The sequence below is a fragment of the Leptosomus discolor genome, chromosome 1, assembly GCF_034619465.1.
Source record: "Leptosomus discolor isolate bLepDis1 chromosome 1, bLepDis1.hap2, whole genome shotgun sequence".
Lineage (NCBI taxonomy): Eukaryota > Metazoa > Chordata > Aves > Leptosomiformes > Leptosomidae > Leptosomus > Leptosomus discolor.
In genome coordinates, this window is record NC_141391.1 from 7,705,618 (window position 1) to 7,725,772 (window position 20,155).

The 20,155-nt window shown below is 38.8% G+C and overlaps 1 protein-coding gene across 10 annotated transcripts in view; it reads left to right on the forward strand.

Moving 5' to 3' along the window:
* DLG2 (discs large MAGUK scaffold protein 2) overlaps nucleotides 1-20,155 on the forward strand; it is a 1,022,965-nt gene that overhangs the window by 712,213 nt on the left and 290,597 nt on the right. For all 10 annotated transcript variants that reach the window (XM_086481686.1, XM_086481690.1, XM_086481691.1 and 7 more), the window contains one exon: nucleotides 10,726-10,862. In XM_086481686.1, coding sequence (XP_086337812.1) covers nucleotides 10,726-10,862 — 137 coding nt within the window. The remainder of the gene's footprint in view (nucleotides 1-10,725; nucleotides 10,863-20,155) is intronic.

Consider the following 20,155-nt stretch of genomic DNA (forward strand, 5'->3'; position numbering starts at 1 on the left):
TTGCCCAGAGAAGCTGTGGCTGCCCCCTCCCTGGCAGTGTTCAAGGCCAGACTGGATGGGGCTTTGGGCAACTTGGTCTAGTGGAAGGTGTTCGTGCCCATGACAGGGGGGGTTGGAACTAGATGGTCTATAAGGTCCCTTCCAACCTAAACCAGTCTATAGTTGTATGATTTTCTAACTAGGTTCATAGTACTAGTGTATCTTCCAGAGCAAAAACTGGAGAAATACTGAATAAGCATTATTATTACACTGTTTTCTTCCACTATAGCAGTATCAGATTTGTCTTAGCTCTCAGGAACATTACAAACCCATGATTGCTAACTTTTCTTTCTCTCTCTTAAGCTTAGGAGAGACGTTTTATTGTTCTTTTTCCTCCCGGTAGCACTCATGATCTAAAGGCACAATTTTTACAAACATTTTTTCAGGTGCACTGTTAGCCTAAATAGCCATTCCTGTCCTACACACTTCAGCTACTTGCTCCTGCCCCTGTATCTTTCCTTCTTGCCACATTCCTCAAGCTGAGTTTGCTGAGCAGCAGTGATAACACTGCACAGCTCTCCATAGGAGTCACAACTCCATCAGAAAGTGCCTTTTGTACTAAACCAGGCTTGCCAGCAAAGAGAATGTGCGAACCTGACACCACCCTCAGCTGCCAGCTCTTACTGCTGCTGTCTCTGCAGATGCTGGTGAATATGCACCTGGTCTGTGATTCAGGCTACTTTGTTTTGGTTTTCATGCCATTTTCAGCTTGCCAGCCCACTGGGCTAGAAAATCTTTATGGCTAATACAAGGCAGGCAGTGGGAAAGCATGGCCAAAGGCAGGAGGGAGAGCAGAGTTAGCACTTTGGCAGTAGGGAGGCTTTAGATCAGCATATGACAACCATAAAAATGCACCCTGCAGTGCCCCCACCCCCACCTCCCCCGCTCCCTCCCAGCTTTTCCTACTAATTAGGAGAACTGATTGCTTAGAATCATGGAATCATGAAATGGTTTGAGTTGGAAGGGACCTTTAAAGATCATTTAATCGAACCCCCCTGCCATGGGCAGGGAAATCTGTAGATTAGGTTGCCTAGAGCCCTGTCCAACCTGGCCTTGAACACTTCCAGTGATGTCTTCTTCATCTATAGTCATGCTTAGTCCAGTTGATTTTTGCCCAAGTGAATGAAAGGGCATGGATAAGTATGGGATAGAAAAAAACACCAAGCAAAACCATCTTGCTAAGAAAAATGCTGCTGCTAATGTAGAAAAAACAGAATGAGAAAAAAAAGAGGTCGTCTTTAACAGTCCGTTCACATCACATTCAGCCATACAGTCACTTATGCTGTTTAACATTATTCCCTGCAAGATGTAAATGATCCTAACGCACAGGCAGCCAGCCAGATGATGTCTACTCTAATCAGAAATTCTGATTTTTAGTGACTCTGGATCTGAGGACTATTTGCCCTTGTGCGTGCACCAAAAAATATGCAAAGACTTCCTGCGTGAACAGGAATTCAGTGTGCGTGCACCCCTTCCGTTGCAGGCCTATGAAAACCCAGCATGGAAATGTGAGAAGAGTAAAGACATTTCAAAAAATCAAATTGTAAGCAGTTAATCCTGTTCCTAAGTGGCAGACCTTGGATTTATCTGCTTTACATCACTGATCTTCACTTTTTTTAAAACATAATTTGACTGGGTTTTAACATGAAATATTTAGACTTGGTGTATCACGTGGCTTTTCCTAAAAGAGCTGAACTGCTTGCTATAATTCTTGGGAGTGTCAGTATATGTCAAAAATTAAATAATTTTCTCTTTCTTGCACTTATGCTAGTAAAATTGTGACAATGTGATTTAATATGATTGTCATATGTCATGAACTTGAATCCTCATTAATGCTTTAAAAATCAGCTTATTGTGAATAATTAGGAATACTGTCTTTCAAGACAAATATTAAAGTATTCCTGATCATTTTCCTTGTGCAATTAGGCCACTGCCCATTGTCTGTGCTTTCTGGGAAATTTATTCCTAATTAATTTGAATAAATGTAAAAATATAGAATGAACACAACTTCTAATGAGGCTCTAAGTGTATTTTCCTAGCTTGCTGTTTCCTTTCTTTTCAATTACATTGGAAGGGAATGTATCTTTAGGGATAAATATATGCAGGCAAAAAAACTGTAATGTGAAAAACATTTAACTGCAAAACTGAATTGAAAAGAAGGGGATTGTTTCATTTGCATGTTAGAGACTTTTTTTACAAATTTCTACAAATAGCAGTGTAATTTAACAAGATGTGTTTTCAAGGCTTTATTAAAGATTACAGAAAGATTAGCTTTACTGTTATGGTAATGTAAACTCAACGCTTTATCTACTGTACCTACAGCATGATTGTTTTTAAACATGCACTCTCTGCCTTGCAGGTGTGTTGACGTTTGCATCATCATCTCACTTTCTCATCATCTCCTCTCTGGAGGAAATGTAAACAACTTCTTTAAGCCAAGGAGTGTAACCCTGTGTCCTGAGAACAGATTTCTTTCTTTCTTGTTGTAACCCGATAGATTCAACTGCAGTGTTTGATGTCGATGCCCAAAGGACTGAAAAAGCAGTTAGTAAAGAGTTGTGGTGTTGCAATTTTCTTCTGAGGCCAGAGCAGAGTAACTCAGCAAAAAACCCACCTGAAATATCCAGGCTTTGTTCCATATTCTGGGCTGTTCTGCATTTCTGACTTTTGTGGGTCTCAGACAATGTTGATGAACCCCTTGTGTCCAAAGAAAGGGCGCAATGCATTGCATTCCCCTGTCTCCAGCAGAAGAGCAAGCTCAGGGAAAGCAATGTTAGGCAGGGAGCTTTCTGGGACACCCCAGCACGTAGCTGTTCTGGAACAGGTATAAGGAGCCATTGTAGCAGCGTGGTAGCCAGATTTTAAAATGACATATACTTCCTAATGGTATGGATAGCAGTCTGTAAAGTTTGAAATGGAGACTGCAAACCTGCTTAGGTATTCTCAAGGAAAGGTGTGGAAATCAGCCTGCCGTCACTGCCTACTGGGTCACCAGCCAGCAGCTACTGCCACAGTTTCTCCTCCGTTGAGTTTTAGCTGGCTGCCATTCTTCTAAGCCTTTTGTCCTTCAGGGAGCTGTTTGGGGCAGTATGAGTGTGCATATGCACCAGTGTGTTGAAGACATTTTAATCTCTGTGAGATCATTATCTCTGTTCTCTCTCTCTCATCAAGCGAGCAGCAAGAACAGACTGCTGCAGATTCCTGCACTGAGCTGCGCTGCAAGATTGTGTTACTATAATGTTTTACATTTCAATTATTTTTTTCTTTTTGTTAAATTAAGAATAGCTAAAATTAGAACGAAGTATTTTATTGAAATTTATTTCAAAAATTTGCATTTGCAATGTTTAAAATTTATGCAGATAAAGGCAGATGGATGATAAAAAAATTACTGTTTAATTTCTACTAAAAACTAGGACTAAAATCTGCCTCCATATGGGAACACTCTAAGTCCTCTCTCACTGAGGTTATGGAAGGGTCCAGTCCCTCACAGAGATGTGTCAGTGCTGCTGTGCAGTCAGTGCTCCTTCAGTATCCAGTCATAACCTCTCTCATGAGCATCCTGGCAATACTCTGTCAAGGTACTATGTGTGCTCTCCAGTTTGATCCTCAGTAGAGGCTGTACTGAAATCTGGCATCTCTGTTGGTTCAGCAGTATGGAAAAGTGATGCATTGGTAGCCAGAATGTAGGGATTAATGAAAATAATAACTATAAAAATGACTGTGGGCAAGAACAAAGGAACTGTGCAACAACTGCTGGATAAATAGCTGAAGTCATGGGTATATAATGACACACTGTGTAAAGGGGACGATAATTTTCCCCTTGTTTAAGGTGATTTTAAGGATATTTAAGAGAATATTCTTCTTACCTGGTGGCACCATACATCATTTTTATTCTGTCTGACATCAACTGGGAAATAACTAAAACCGCTAGATATTTCTGCAAAAAAAATGTCAAAACAATAAGAAAGATGCTTGAAGTTTTTAACCCAAGGCTGTTAGAAAAAAAAACTCTAGATAATGATAGGCTCAGTTAGATTTGCAGGGGCTTGGGCCTTTTTACAGTTTGAAGCTATTATCAAATTGTTGATTACAAAAAGAGCCCTCTGAAGTGATCTGGGAGCTGGGCCTGAAACAGGAATTACTGATGGCAATGAAAGTAGGCAGCTTTTAAGTATGTTATGAATATTAGTTAAAGTTTAATGAATCATACTGTACTTTAGATGGACTTTCTCATCCACAGAACAAAATGTAGTCAAATTTTATTCAGGTAAGTCCTTCTGGTATAAGCTGTCACATGAGTCAGGAATAGGGATTGTTACAAGAACTCACTCAAATAAATTGACATTTGAATCTACCCCTGCAACATGAAGGAGATGAGATAGATAAAGTGACATTTCCTGTGTTTGGGATTAATAGTTTCTCAGGAATTGATTCATGAGATAAATAATAAAAACTGAAAGAGAGAGCTCTGTAGAGGGAGATCAGTCCCTTCTTGTAACATTGTATAATTATTGTGAAACATCTTTTAATTTTTATTTTGTAAGGTATTTAATTTTTGTGTGTACCAAATAATAAAGGCATCTGCTGTCAATAATGAACTCTCATTGTAAGTCACAGCGATAAGAAGTGTATAAAACTTGCATAATTGTGGGGTGCTACTTTTAAGTATGTGCAGTATCTTTCCTCCAGGAAAACTAAAATTGGCAACTAGAGGCATGAGCAAAGGGGCAGGGGGAGATAGTCCCTGCAGCTCCTCTGTTTATAATTAACCTGTTTCAGTTTGTTTATTCATACAGCACTAGATATAGCTGTGGAACCTGTCAAAGCAAGTCAATCAAATGATAACAGTCAAAGCATTTTATATTACCCACGTTCCCTTCCTCCCTCCAAGTGGAATTTGATTAATTAGAAACCTGGATTGGACTTCATTTTTCCAGGTTTGACAATTTCATTGGTAGGTTCGTCTGTATGATACTGTTCTCCCTTTCAGAGGGAAAAAGAGACTATATAAATATTGTCACTGTGAGCCTAAGTAATTTCGACAATAAAACAGCACTGAGCTATATTTTTTGTAATTGAGTGTTGTAGAAGTGGCTGGTCTGTGGATTCCTCATTGCCTTGTCCTGTTGCTCACAGGAGCACGGTCAATGCATCGTGTCCAACAGCCCAGCCAGGCTTGCAGTGCCAGGGAAGGTCCTCAGTGGGACAAGCTGTTGCATGGGTGCTTTCTGGATATATTATCTTGTTTTGCTGCCTGAAACAGTTTCATCAAATCTGAGTTCATACAGTATTCTGGAGCAAATCAGTTTGTTTCACACCTGTAGAAGATAATTGTGGCAAAAAACAAAAATGAGAGATCGTAACAGGAAGGGAGAGCAATATTATTAGTGAAATCTCCAAATAAATTAGCCAGTTGTGCTCATTCTCTCATATATTTCATTCACTCTTCATTTCACCCACATCCTCACAAGACCCAGGGTGCATGTGCCGACATTGTCTGGCTCCCTTGTGTGTGACACAAAGGACATGGGACATTGAACCCTTACCACATCTCTTGGCATTTTCTTGATTGGTAATCATGGACTAATTTTTGGACAGATAATGTACACCTTCTAGGAGTCCACTGTTGTTATGGGGTGGTCTTTTACATTGAATATTTCTTTCTTCAGTCTCTAAGCCTTGGACAAGGCGGCGGCTCATTGCCTGGTATTTTTCATTTAGTAAACACACGTCTTTATCACTATGATCTGCTTTCCTGTTGGGCTTATAGGCAAGAGAATGGCTTATGTCACATGCTGTAATCTTGCTGCCAACATCCCACTGTTACGGTACAGGGCCTTCTGCTGACAAGACACCTGTGCTGTGGTCTTAACAGAGTCCAGACATTCTGTCCAGGCTTGACAGAAGCGACTCATTTTTAGTTTTATTGCTAGGAATGTTCTGTATTGTCAATGCACAAATTTTTTCTAACTTTTGTTCTTTCTTCTAGTGCTTACATTTCTGCTCATATTTCATTTGTTTCTAGCCTAATATTTCTATTGTGAGTCCTATACATTTTACCAAGATACTCTGTGTTCAACAGGTCACTGTGTCGGCAGTGAGGAATACTGTGGTAAAGCCAGGAATCCAGCAATTAAGTATTATGCATTTTTATGTCTCTAGAGCACACTGTTTCGGTTACCTGTAAGTCACACACTTCTTAATTACATTTTAAGGTTGTGACTTAAATGCTACTTTCTTTGTCTTCCCCATTATTTGGAGGTTCCCAGCTAGGACTGTGAAACTCAGGTTGGATTTACCTTCTAAAATTCTCGCTCTGTTTGCTGGCTTAAAATAAACTTGGTTCTCTGTGTAGGATAGTAGCAAAATGCAACATCCCATTTGGGTTATGAGTGAGAGTTTCATTTAACTTCATTTCTTATTAGAAAGCTGGCATTATCTAGCTGCAGCTGATCTTTTAGCCTTCCTCTTTGGTTATTGGAAAGTGATATGCTCACAGTGTAAATTATCCCTTGTGTCTTAAACAGTTATTTTATTGTCATCACATAGAGGCACCTATTGCTGGACTAATCATAGGGGGGCCTTCCATGCTCACTTTTTACCAGGAAAGTAGTTAGAACACATGTTTTTACTAATATAGGGATGCATTTAAAATGTGTATCTCATGTAGCAAATAATGGAAAAGAGATGTAAATAGTCACTGGCTGCCTTTTTCTGAAATAGCTGTGATGGAGACTTGGGAAGATTTGAATAGGTTTGCCTGCCACATTTTTCTCTTTATGGCTTCATTACCCTTTCAAGTATTTTAATGTTTTGTTTGCTGAAAATCCAGGGAAAAGATATGAATAAATATCCTGGACCATTGTTAATACCAGCACTTTTCCTGCAGTTTCCAGTTTTGATGGAAAAGCTCTTTCCCCTGTCCCTTTTCCTCTCTGTGATAACACTAATGTCTCCTGTCTTGTTCCACTATTACACATGCTATTATCTACAGGATCAGTGATCAGAATTTGTGGAACCCAAAGGTAGATGAATTTTACAAATACCTATCCAGTGAAAATGGAAGGTAATAGAGCTTGATTAATCTTCCCTAGCTTACACATTGACCCAATCTCATACGTGCCTATTCTCTTCGATGGTTTTGAACAAAGCTCAGTTTCACTTGGATGTAGGCAAGTATTAAATGCAGTTCCCTTTCCTTTTTCCTCTTGGAGTAGTCTTCTCTTCTTCATAGAACCACAGAATCATAGAATTTTTTGGGTTGGAAGGCATCTTTAAAGATCATCCAACCCTGTCTTTAATTACATCAGGTTGCTCAAAGCCCCCTCCAACCTGGCCTTGAACACTTCCAGGGAGGAGGCATCCACAGCTTCTCTGGGCAACCTGTGTCAGTGCCTCACCACCCTCATTGTAAAAAAATTCTTCCTTATCTCCATTCTAAATCCATCCTCCATCTAATTTCTGTTGCACAGTCTGTCCAAGCTGAGGTGTTGTTGTAGAGCTGAGGTGTTACACAATAGGAAGTGAGAAGGACATTCTTCAAAGAGACTCCTGATCCATATTCTGATGGCAATGTTTTCCTAACTACAGAATTCAATAAGAAAAAGGTTCTGCAATTAAATATGTTGTTTGTTTTGTTTTGTTTTGTTTAATTTAGTGGAGCAATGAAAAAGACCAAGTTTAGAAAACACAGCTTGCTCCCTGTGTTCCCAAATATTTAAATGATTCTCTATTTTTAAAACAGAATAGGAAACTGATATGAGAGTAACCTGATGTAGCTAGTGAAGAGGGATCCACACCAGGGATGCACAAACCTTTCAGAGGTCCTAAAACAGAAACCTTCAGCCTTAATAGAGGTGAGACCCTAACTCAGGTTGTGAACTTTCATAGCACTGAACCTCCCACCCACCTCTTCCCACATCCAGCCCCAGCCTTTCAGAAGCCAAGTGTGATTCATCTCATCTCTTTCAGATGTCTCTGAGATGAGATGAATCATGCTTTAAAAGCCCTTAATTAATTTTCATTGATTATAAAGGTAGCATAAATGAGCATAGTTGTCTGATATCATTTGGCTATATGAATTCTGCCCAAAAGTTTTATTGTAGTATACTTTCCTATCACCCTGGCAATTAGCAAAAGTCATTTAAGTAGAATTAAATGGGCCATTTTCTATTCCCCATTTTACCCAAGAAGAAATCTTTTAAAGAAGGCAAGTATGATTAGGCAATGAAACAAAATCATTATTGATGGGAAAGACATGGAAAATCTCTGTCTTCCCCAGCTGTTTCTCCTACCCACTCTCCATTTTTTCCCGACAGTATTGTCCCCTGTCTTGTTCTGCTGTTTTAAACCTTTTTATACTTACTGCTGGTTTTTTGGATCCCAAAGGCAGACTCTGCTTACAAACACAATGTAGCCCCATGCATTGTAACGCAGCTACGTTTTATGTAGACTAGAGAAGCAGAAAAAGCTACTTCTTTCATCACTGTAAACTTAACTTTTGTAATGGGAGTAACATGTGTTACTACTACATTTTTGGAGTTTCCTACGTCAGTTATGATACAACCATGCAAACGAACAGTAAACACCAGGACCCCACTGGGCACTGTAGAGCATGGAAGGGATTATCTTTGTTACTGTTGGCTTATAGTGCAGCAGGACCAGGCTGAGTTAGGAACCCCTTTGCGCGAAATAAGAACAGCAATGTGGCCAGAAATGACCTTGCCCTTGACAAGCGTACAGCGTTAATAAAGGGGAAAGAAGAGGATCAAAGCACACCATAACCTAGTCTGCCCAAGGTCATGCCCTAGGTGAGCAGTGGAGCTGAAGAAAGCTCTCTGGCCGCAGTCTAGCCCATGTATTTGCTCTCACCATCATTCTTACTCTCCAATCTCCACTTTACTGGTAGAAGCACATGCAGATGATATTTATTTCACCAGGTAACTTTATTCAATCATTGTTCCTTGTCCACAACTAACGTTTTAAAGAAAATTCCCACTCTTGCTGTTTTCTTAGAATATCCTTTTGCTTCTTTGTTAGTAGTCCCAGGGTAATGAACAAATTCTTCCATACTGAAGAAATCATAATCTTTTTATCCTTGTAGTTTTCCTGGCAGCAGTGCATAAATGGTAACAGTGATCACCAGCTTTAGCTGGAAATTAAATAAAGCTTTATTGTAATTATCCCATACAATTAACTTCATGTGTATTGTTAATAGTCATCTTAATTAATCAAGTAGTGTTTCAATTGGAGATATAAATTCAGAAGTTTCTTTTTGTAATTTACTCTTTTGACATTATCCATTAAGTAGTCCATTATGTTATCTGACCTTAGCTTTTTTTAAGCTAAAATAATGATCAAATTAATATAATGTGAGGAAAAAAAAATAATTCACTCAAAAACCCTTATCTCTGTACTTATTCAGCTGCTAAAACAGCCTATGTATATTAAATATATCCTCCCTTAAGTTTTATTGCCCAAGCAGTCAGGCTGGTGAGTTTTCGATAAAATGCCAAATTTCAGACAACTCACTTTTTACTATTGTATTTTACTGCTCAACCTGCAGCTATTACTAACATTTTTGTTTCAACAGTGACTGAACAGCATAGATTTCATAGATAAAATTAGTGCTTATTCTCTAAATAGGTATAACTAACTTTTCTGTACAGCTAAAAGATAAATGTCTGGTTGAAGCAATAATCTAAACAGGTTATTGTCAGTAACAGCTTCTTTGTTCAGCTGGAAGTTCCCATTAGCTATATGATCTATGAAATGATCTACTGTATAAAGTAGGTTTTTATGGAGATAAAGCACAACAGTTTATGTCTTTTCTCTGATTGAGAGATAAAAATGTTATTATACATGAAAGCAATGATTTGTCTGTTTATGCAATGTGTCAGAGGATAGGAAAAAAGGGTAAAACTGTCATTGTTTGCTGCCCCCAACATTGTTTGATTTTTGCCTTCCTTTTCCTGAATCACATCGGCGTGTATTATTGACATTGTCCCAAAGTTTGGCTCCTTTGGTGTTTATCTAGGAATTTCACAGATCACTGAACAGGAGTTACATATGTACAAAGTACTCTTGCTTTCTTATTTGATGTATCCATAGCCAAAGATATTTGTGTCCTAGGAAAATGTGCATAGCAGATTTAAATCCAAGTATCTACACCATTTATCTTTCACAGACCCTTCACTGTGGTACTACAGAAACTTGCAAAGTCTGCGGTACACGTCTCCCAAGAATTTTTCAAATTGTGTGAACAATCAGAATACCTTTAATTTTGTTCTGATAGGCAGTGATGTATTTTATACCAATATTTAACAAAATAAACTCCAAGGTTCAGAGTTTTATTACTTGTCATAGCAAGTTGTGCCATAGCTTCTTGATGTAGGCTGCACTGGCCCCTGGCGAGGACAAGCCGTGGGTATAGAATTATCGTTGATTTGATTCTTTTTGTCTCTACCTTCCTATAATTGTACACGACAAAGGATTTTCTTAATTTATTTCTGTCCCTGACCTTCCAGGGAAAGTGAAAGCGAATGAAATACAAATATCCCTCATGTTATTTGTATTTCTGTAAAAAATACTGTAATTGTACAGTAGATTAAATACATGCTACTCTTGCACTCCCCTTTAGTGTTATCTATTGTATTGCTAATGTTTTCTTTTCCGTATCTTCTCCAGGTCTGGGATTCAGTATTGCAGGAGGGGTTGGGAACCAACACATCCCTGGGGACAACAGCATTTATGTCACCAAGATTATCGATGGAGGAGCTGCGCAAAAAGATGGGAGGTTGCAGGTTGGAGATAGACTTCTTATGGTAAGTATGACAAATTTAAATCACATTTTATTTGGCTGAGAATTGTTTCATATAAAGACTTTCATATGCCATACATCTTACTGGAGGTAAGCATTACAACTCCTATAGGAATTACAAATTTTATTTTGCTTATCTTCATTTTTTCCCATTCTTTATGTATATTTCTGAATATGCAGTTAAAAAAGCGTTACTCTGGAAAACGAACATTTTATGAAGAGAAGGCACTTAATTATATTACTTTAACAAAGCTTTAACTGAGAAGAGAATAAATGTATTATGCACATCAGCAACAAGTCAAAATACACCAGAAAACTTTAAAAGATTTTAGATAAACTGTTCGTTACAGCAGTACTGACTCTACTAATTGTTTTAAGAAAATTGAAAGATGTGAAAACATGCCACTAAACTCTTCACACGAAGCCACTGTGAGTGGACAGCTACCTACATTTCAGTACCTGTAGGAGCGCTTTAAGTATATGTTCCATAGAAATGTTAAAAAAAATACATTTTTTATCTTTTTCCTTGAGGAAGGGTACTTCTCTTCTGACAGATCTCACTTCAGGAAATTCTTCCTGATATTTGCAATGCTAGTACGTTGTTCCTTGTAGATAATTCTATCCCACTCACAGAGTTTGTTTAATTGTTGAGTGTGAAATCCTGACCCTGGTGAATCAGCAGAAGTTAATCTCTGTCAAGTTGTATTCATGTCAATGCATTTACATAGATTTCAGCAGGTAGAGAAGTATTTTTTGAATGAGTGCCATGAAAGGCATGTACTGCAGTAGCTCCGTTTCGTGATGTGATGTCTAAGCAGTAAAAAATTGTCATGACCTTTTATTTGCTGGCTGCAAAACTGTGCCTAATTGAGGTTTTCTTTATTTGGCTAGGGACACTGTGTTCCAGTCACATGTGAAAATGACCATTCGTTTTATACAGAATATTAAACAGAACTGGAAAGGCACTTGGTTGCTGGGTTGGTGACTTTTTGCCTTTTCTAATTAACTGAAGTCGATAGATAAAACGGCTTAAGGATCAAACGGTGTTGTCAAAATCAAAGCAAAATGAAACCAGAACTTATGTTTTGGCATTTCTTCTTTGCAGGTTCTCAGCATAGTAAAATTCAAGTCACTGTTGTATAATGAAGTTTTAGCTCATTTTTCTGTAGAAATGTGTATTTGTATTTGCCAAATCTGCATCTTATTTTGTTATTTTGCACCTTGCAAATCTGCTTGTGTTCAGCTGTCGTTTTTTTTCATGATGAGAATTACTCGCAGATTTTGTGTCATCTGTAAATTTTTGTTATCTTACTCTTAATTTCTTCTAATTCACTTGAGGTAATAAATAATAGATCAAAACAAATAAAAACAAAAACAAAAATAAAATTAAAAATTCCTGCATTCACCACCTCCAATGAAATTTAATCGGGATGGATTTGAATAAAAAACTATTTCATACACTGCTATGTATAAATTGATTCTTTCCAGATTTTTATAGGATTTGTCTACTAAACATCTCTTCTCAGTCTTGAACCTGCGATTCACTGTAGTCAGGTATAGAAGTTTCCTCATTGTGACAAATTTATACTCCTGAATCTGGCTTATGAAAATGAGCAGAGGTCATTCTCAGTCTGTTTGATGTCTTTATACTGCTTTCCTTTCAGTCTGGACCTGCTCTTTACTGACCATCATCTCCTTTTATCACTGCATGTAAAATGAGTTAAAAAAACATAAAATCATAATATTGCTCTCCACTAGTTATGTACTTCCAGACCAAGCTTTTCACTGTTGCATAAAAAAAAATCCTAGTCAACTTACTCTTTGTATACCTTAGCCATTACACTTTTGGAGATAAACTTATGAGATCAAAATCGATTTCTAAAATCTGTGCAGATTACAGCCATGTTTTCTGGTTCTCTCCAAGACACTCTGATTTCTTTATAATTTGTTTACCTTCAATATTTTTTCTCTTCTACTTTATGAAGTATCTGTCAGTTCATGGCATTAACTTCATGTTCCTTTGTGAAAAGTGAGTGAAAGAATTCATTACTTACTTTTGACAGTCTATCAACATGATATTACCCTTGTCATCTACACGGTGCTACCTCTGCTTCACTGACTCCTTATTGATTATATATTTGCACACTTTTTTTTTTTTTCATATGTCATCCTTTCTTGATCTTTGGGTTTTTCATCATTTCTCTATAAAATTTACCAGAATTTCATAGAATCGTAAAATACCAGGTTGGAAGGGACCTCAATGATCATCTGGTCCAACCTTTGTTGGGAAATCAACTGTGTGGATACGATGGCCCAGCACCCTGTGCAGCTGGATCTTAAAAGTGTCCAGCGTTGGGGAACCCACCACTTCCTGGGGAGATTACTCCAATGGCTGATTGTTCTCGTTGTGAAAAAGTTTCCTCTTGTGTCTAATTGGAATCTCCCCGGCAGTAACTTGAACACATTTCCCCTCATCTTTTCCATGTGACTCCTTGTTTAAAAGGGAATCTTCGTCTGGAATTCCCTCTGAAATTCTCAGCAGCTGGGGGGCTTGTTTCACTTTTATATCTGTGTTCTGGCAAGTTTGTGGGAAATGCTTTCAGATCCTAAAGAACGTGCAAATCAAATGCATCAAAATTTAAGATGTAATAAAAGAGATGCTGCAAAATCAAAACTAATACTGAAATGTAAAAAAATTAGGTGCCATCTGAACATTTTGCAACTTGATGACCCTACTATTATTAAATGCAGTTTGCTAATAGTGCGTTAAGCATTCAGAAGTTCTGTTATGGAAATACTGAGCATTGTGATTATTGTGAAATCTATACAAGGGCATGTTATGCAGTTGTGCTTCCGTGGCACTGAGCCTGCACTTAAGGCTTATTATCCTGAGCACTTGCACAGGAAAATGATCCATTGTAGGATAATCCTGAGGTGCCCATTAGGAAAATTACTGGAGGAAGCATAAGAGTGCTTCAGCTGAAAACTGAGCTCAGTGTTTTTTCTAGGTGTATGTGAAAGCAACAGACCAGAGCTCTGCTCTGGAGACTGACAGCTAGGAGGAAAATACTCCCTTACTCTATTCTGGTGGTAACGCCTATGGTAATGTCTACTACTGCTGTTGATGATGCCTGCGGTGAGAATATTACTGCACTGGGTGTTTCAGCTAGGTTGCTCCTCTTTGCACTGGAAGGGAGTGAAGGGAAATTACATACGGAGCATCATAGACTAACACAATAATTCAGGGTCAGCTATCAGGCCAGACCAGGTTGCTTAGGAATTTATCCAGTTGAATCTCAAAAATCTCCAAGGATAGAGCTTGCACAACCTCTCTGGGAAACCTGTTCTACTGCTCCACTGTCCTCGTGAGGAAAATATTTTTCTTATAACCTGTTTGACCCTGTCTTATTTCAACAGACGCCTGCTGTCTCTCATCCTGTTACCACACGCCACTCTGAAAAGCTTAGCTGTGTCTTGATGACCATCCTGTGAGCACTGGGGGTCTCCTGTTAGTTGTCCCCAGAGCCGCCCCTTTTCCAGGCTGAAAAGGCTCAGCTCCCCCAGCTTCTCCTCACCAGGACAGTGCTCCAACCCCAACCATCCTGGTAGCACTCCCCTCAACTTGCTCCATTTTGTTATCTTTCCTGTGTTGCAGGGACCAAAACTGAACACAGTATCTAGCTACAGTCTAATGAGTGGCAATTATTGGGGAATAATCCTTCCCTGGATCTCCTGTCTCTGCTCCTGCTCATACAGCCCAAGGTACTGTTGACCTTTCTGCTGCCAGGACGCACAACTGGCTCATGTCCAGCTCACTGTCCACCAGGAGCCCCAAGCACTTTTCCATAGAGCTCCTGCCAGCCTGGGCTATTGCAGGGGGTTAGCCTGTGCCAGGGGCAGGACTTAATTTCTCCCTGTTCAACATCATAAAGTTCTTGTCAGCCCCTTCCTCCAGCCCAGCCAGGACGGCAGCCCTGCCCTCGAGTACATGGATTCACCCTCACAGTGAAGTATCATCTGCAAACGCGATGAGAGTGCACTCCTCACCTCTTCTAGGTCGTTGTTAATGATGATCAGGAAGAGCTGAAAAATGGATTAAGTTATCGCCTCTCAGATAATAATTACAGCCTTTTATCGGATACCAACATCTCACTTTGAAAGAGTTTATCTACAGAATGGATGAATGAGAAATCAATATAAAACTGCATGGTTTTACTAGTATAAAACAAGACTAATAGCTAGAAGCAAGGTATTCAGGGAAAACTCTAAAATCATAAGGTTTTAAAAGAAAACTTAACTAATATCAACTCTTGTAAGTTGTCTCCTCTTTGTCTCCTACACCAAAATACCCTTGCATGTTTGGGCCATATCCTGTTGCTTTTTGGTGCATGTGGTCAGAGACATCAGACTTTTGTGGGGTTACTTGTGCCTATAGCAAAAGTAATGTTACTCACACACCAAGAGATTTAATTTGATTCTGTTTTCTTGCTAAAAACAGAAGGAAGAAACAGGAGTCCCTTTCCTTTCCAGAAATTTAGGCTTGTTTTCTACCCAATTCTGTGCTGAAATGAAAAAAGCATATTATTGTTTGGTGGTTTCATAGGGCTGCAATTGGGTTGTGATTCCACAATTGTTGACATGTTCCTCACAGGATCCCCTACTAGTATGTGTTTCTTTCAGATTGTATATGAATGCAGGACCATAATCAGAGCATATAACTTAAGGTGCATCTAGATTAGCATTTGGTTCTGATCAGAGGTGCTCTTTTAAAGTGATTTTGGCTGTCTTGTGGAATGGCGTTTTAGAAAACAAATTGGGTTTTTTTTTTTAAATGAAACTGCAACAGAAAATGTGGTCCAGGAGCATTCCTAATTAGCATTGCATTGCAGCTGCAAACAGGCATTTTAGTCAGCACACTAGATGTGACGCAAACTATCCTTAAAAGATGTATAGCATGGATGTCATATCATCCAGACCAGCTGCAGCTTGCTCCTAGTGCACACATCCTTCGCCCAGGTGTGGGCACCCACCGATCCAGAGTTACACTGCCGTGCCAGTTGACGGAGTACAGGCATTGCCCAGTTACACTTAAACGAAGAAAACTCTGTGAACAGATAGGACCTGATCAGTATGTTGACTGGCTGAGTAGCACAAAGGAAACACACTAGAAAAAATACAGCCTGAGGTGGAGAGTGAACTAGTACAAACCAACTCAGGGGGTTTGGTGGCTGCATCCCTCCTGGTGCAGCACTGGGCTCTGGGCCAGATTTACACCGTCACTGACTCTGGCCTTGCAATGCTTTATCTAGCGTTCAAACACAGATTTCCTAGGATTGGACTTTGGATGGTACCCTAGCATTAAGCTGCCCAATTTATTCCTTCTAACGATATTCTCATCTGGTTGTTCCTTCACAGTTGTATCATCCTCATACCACTTCATTAGCCTTGAAAACTTTTTTTAACCAAAATCGGCATAAACAAGGATTGAAAAACGGTGGTCTAATTTAGTACAGTGCCACTTGCACTGTGTATGCACTGCACTGTGTGAAGCCTGGATCCCACTGCTCAGTATCATATTTATCTGTAAAGCTCAAACTCTTGCCTTTCTCTGCAAAGAGCAGATCTGATTTAGGACACTTAGCCCATAACTATTAAAATCTAAGCAAGTTAATTTCAGAGGGGTTAACAGACTGTGTCATCTGAAGACAGCCAGTTTCTTTCTATTCCGAGTCCAGGACTTGTACAACTAACTCAGGAGTCCATGGGATTATAAGTAGTTAGTTGATCCAAACAGATTTACATCCTTAGGACAAATGATTGGTCTTCAGCACTGAAAAACCTTTCACTTTTCTCAGCCTTTTAAATCACGGTGAGTTTTTAGAAAGGCTACCAGCATTCTAGATTTACAGCTGGCACGTCACAGGTGTTTACTGGCAAATGTTCACTCAGGATTCACTCAGGAAAATCCACTTTTTGAAAAGTAGAATATTACACAAAAGCAAACATTACCACTGGCAAAGTAAAGATCACCTCTTAGTCTCATTCACTAAGTGAATGGAATCTCTCTTACCCTAAATCAATAGAGGAAAGGAATGAATTCCCTTTAAAAAAAAAGAAAATTCAGTAAGACAGACTTACTCCTCCAGAGCTTTTATTCTCTTATCAGTTTATGCTGTTGTGAATGAAGTTATTCTTTAGAGCACTTGTACAGTCATTTTGGGGATTCTAAGCTTTTCACTCTAGCTACTTCTCAGTGCCTTCGTTTTCCAATATGAATCTAGGAAAACTTCCAGATAAGATAATTCTTGCTTAGGTTTACACTTCATTGACTTGATTATGCTATTTAGAAAAAAACCACCCCAGTCTTTTTATATGTGTTTGGCAACATTTCTTACTGATTTCCCCATCACTAAAATAGCTTCTTTGATTGGACTTGTATCTTTAATTTCCTTCTCTATTGCTGTATTATTTCTTCCTCTTGTTCTTTTCCTGTAATATCAGTACGTCTTTGTATCACATACTTTCTATTTAAAGAAAGAGCTTTCCAATTTCTTTTTTACTTAAGGTGCTGTATGCTTTTCTGAATTTTCCGTATATGGAACTTTTCCCATTAGAAAAGCTCAACTTGCTCCATGCCTATTCTCCTTCTGACTCCTCTCCTTTGGCTCCTGTGGCAGCATTTTGTGGCTCAAACATCCGACTCTTGTAACTAAACTAACCACTCAGACAATTTCATTTTTAGTATTTGCCTTAGGGTTTTTTTCCCCTTAATTTGTTGCTACTTAAGTTGGCTTCTTAGAGCCAGAAAGTCAGCCTGCAGTACCCATTCTACCCACTCAGCTCTGATGTCAGCCCTTCTGCAGGAAAGTTTCAGCATCTCAGAGGGTTGTATGCCATATACACTTTGATTTCTCTTTCTGTGTGCATCTCCCACTCTTTATCTTCTTTACTTCTCACTCAACTCTTCTTCTTTTCAAACTATGTGCTCTGCTAAGGTCATCTCGACAGCAGGAAGTGAAGCTTTGGTATAATGCATTGACTGTGCCACAACCACTGAAAAAGACAGATTTAGTACTTGAAATTCTGTTAAAATGGGCATCTTTTATGGAAAGAAGAAACAGCTCAAGAAACAGTCTCTCTTGGAGATTCCTCTCTACAAATCTTATAGTTCATGTTTCCTGATAATCACCATCTCTGGCCCGATGTTTTGAAATGACATCCAGAGATTTCCTTATGATAAAATTACATACCACAGTCATCTTGCAATAATATATAGGGAGCTGAACAATATAATTCTTCAATGTAGTCAGGTTTTCATGTATATTAGAATACATACAGATGGATTCATTTGTAATCATTGTTTTATGATCAAAAGGTAGAAAAGATATTGAAACTTGCATATATTAGTATTAACAGGAATTGTAGGTCCAAAGCAAGGACCACCTTCTGAAGGAAACTGGGAAGTGCATGGTACATTTTGTATACTGCAATTCTAAATTTATGTTGGTAATAGCAAAGGAAAGTAGTTTTATTTCACAGAATCACAGAATGTTAGCGGTTGGAAGGGACCTCGAAAGATCATCTAGTCCAACCCCCCTGCCAGAGCAGGACCACCTAGAGTAGATCACACAGGAACACATCCAGGCAGGTTTTGAATGCTTCCAGAGAAGGAGACTCCACCACCTCTCTGGGCAGCCTGTTCCAGGGCTCTGCCACCCTCACAGGGAAAAAGTTTTTCCTTATGTTAATGTGGAAACTCCTGTGCTCCAGCTTGCACCCATTGCCCCTTGTCCTGTCATTGGCCATCACCGAGAAGAGCCCGGCTCCATCCTCCTGACACTCACCCTTTATGTATTTATAAACATTCACGAGGTCATGCCTCAGTCTCCTCTCCTCCAAGCTCAAGAGACCCAGCTCCCTCAGCCTTTCATCAGAAGGGAGATGTTCCACCCCCTTCATCACCTTTGTGGCTCTGCACTGGACTCTTTCCAGCAGTTCCCTGTCCTTCTGGAACTGAGGGGCCCAGAGAGACCTTATGGCACCACTGAGAATCTTTGTCTTAATGAATGAATCCATGTTTTTATTTATTTATTTAGTTACTCTTGATGCACATTAAGTCTGTCTTTATTTCTTTGTTTATTGAGAACTAAGCAGTCCAGGACAAAATTAATGAGTAGCAAACTCCCTTTCTAGGAGCGTTCTCTCTAGAGATGAAAACCCTCTGATTTTCTACATACTTGGGATGAGTTTGAATAGCAATTTTGGTATATATTATTGGAATACTTTTTATAGCAGAGCTCTGTTTACTTTGAAGCATCCTTTCTTCTCAAATTTTCTTTCACCATCTTTTCTCTGAAGTTCTCCTTTGTATCTTGGTGTCACTCATGCATTACTTTCTTTCAAGTTCTGCCAAGTTCCAGCTCTACATATTTCAGTTTTCCACAGTATTCTGCACACTTAAGATGATATGATTAGAAATGAGAAAAAAAAAAAATCATAGTACATAAACTTTGCGATGATCTCTAGAATCTTAAAGTGTATGAACATAATGCATAACTGCTCAGACATTAATTCTTTGTTTAGTATCGCTTGGTCTTTAATTCTTATCCTAACTTCAAGATTTGTACAACTTGTGCACAGTGTAGGTAAAATAGATGTCCTGTAAACTTATTGTCAGAGAGATAAGAAGACCTGTCACATATCATACTATATTTTCTGTTTCTAAAATGGCTGTTTATCCTCTGACTGCACAACTGTGACATACAAGCGTGTTGTGATGGTAGTGCAACTGTCCTAACCATGACTTTTATCAGCTAGATCTCCAGGGGAAAAAAAAAAAACGGAAAAAATTCTCAACAAGTCAATTTGTCTCTTAATTGTTTTTATACACTCCTAAAAAGACCAAAAGTCAAAATCCAGACAGTGCTATGATATTTCTTTTTGTGTCTTTTTTTCTTGAGTAAGAACATTTATTTACAGCAGCAGTATAGTGGGAGGTTATTATGTGAGATTTTCTTTACTTCAAAAACCTTGCAGTTAGGATGAAACACAACAAGACAGATACAATGTACAGACAGCGTGGGAAGGAGAAAACTAACGGATAACTGTGTGGTCATATTTCCAAAAGTGTGAATCTTCAGTATTTCGTAGTTTTGAAATACATTAAAAAGAAAGTGTGTTGCTGCTGTTCATAACAAAGAAAAACAGAGAAATTTATAGAAGATAGGTATCAGATTTTTATTTAAATAGAAACCTGTCAAAATACTGCATACAGTGTCAGCACCTCTCTTCTGAGTG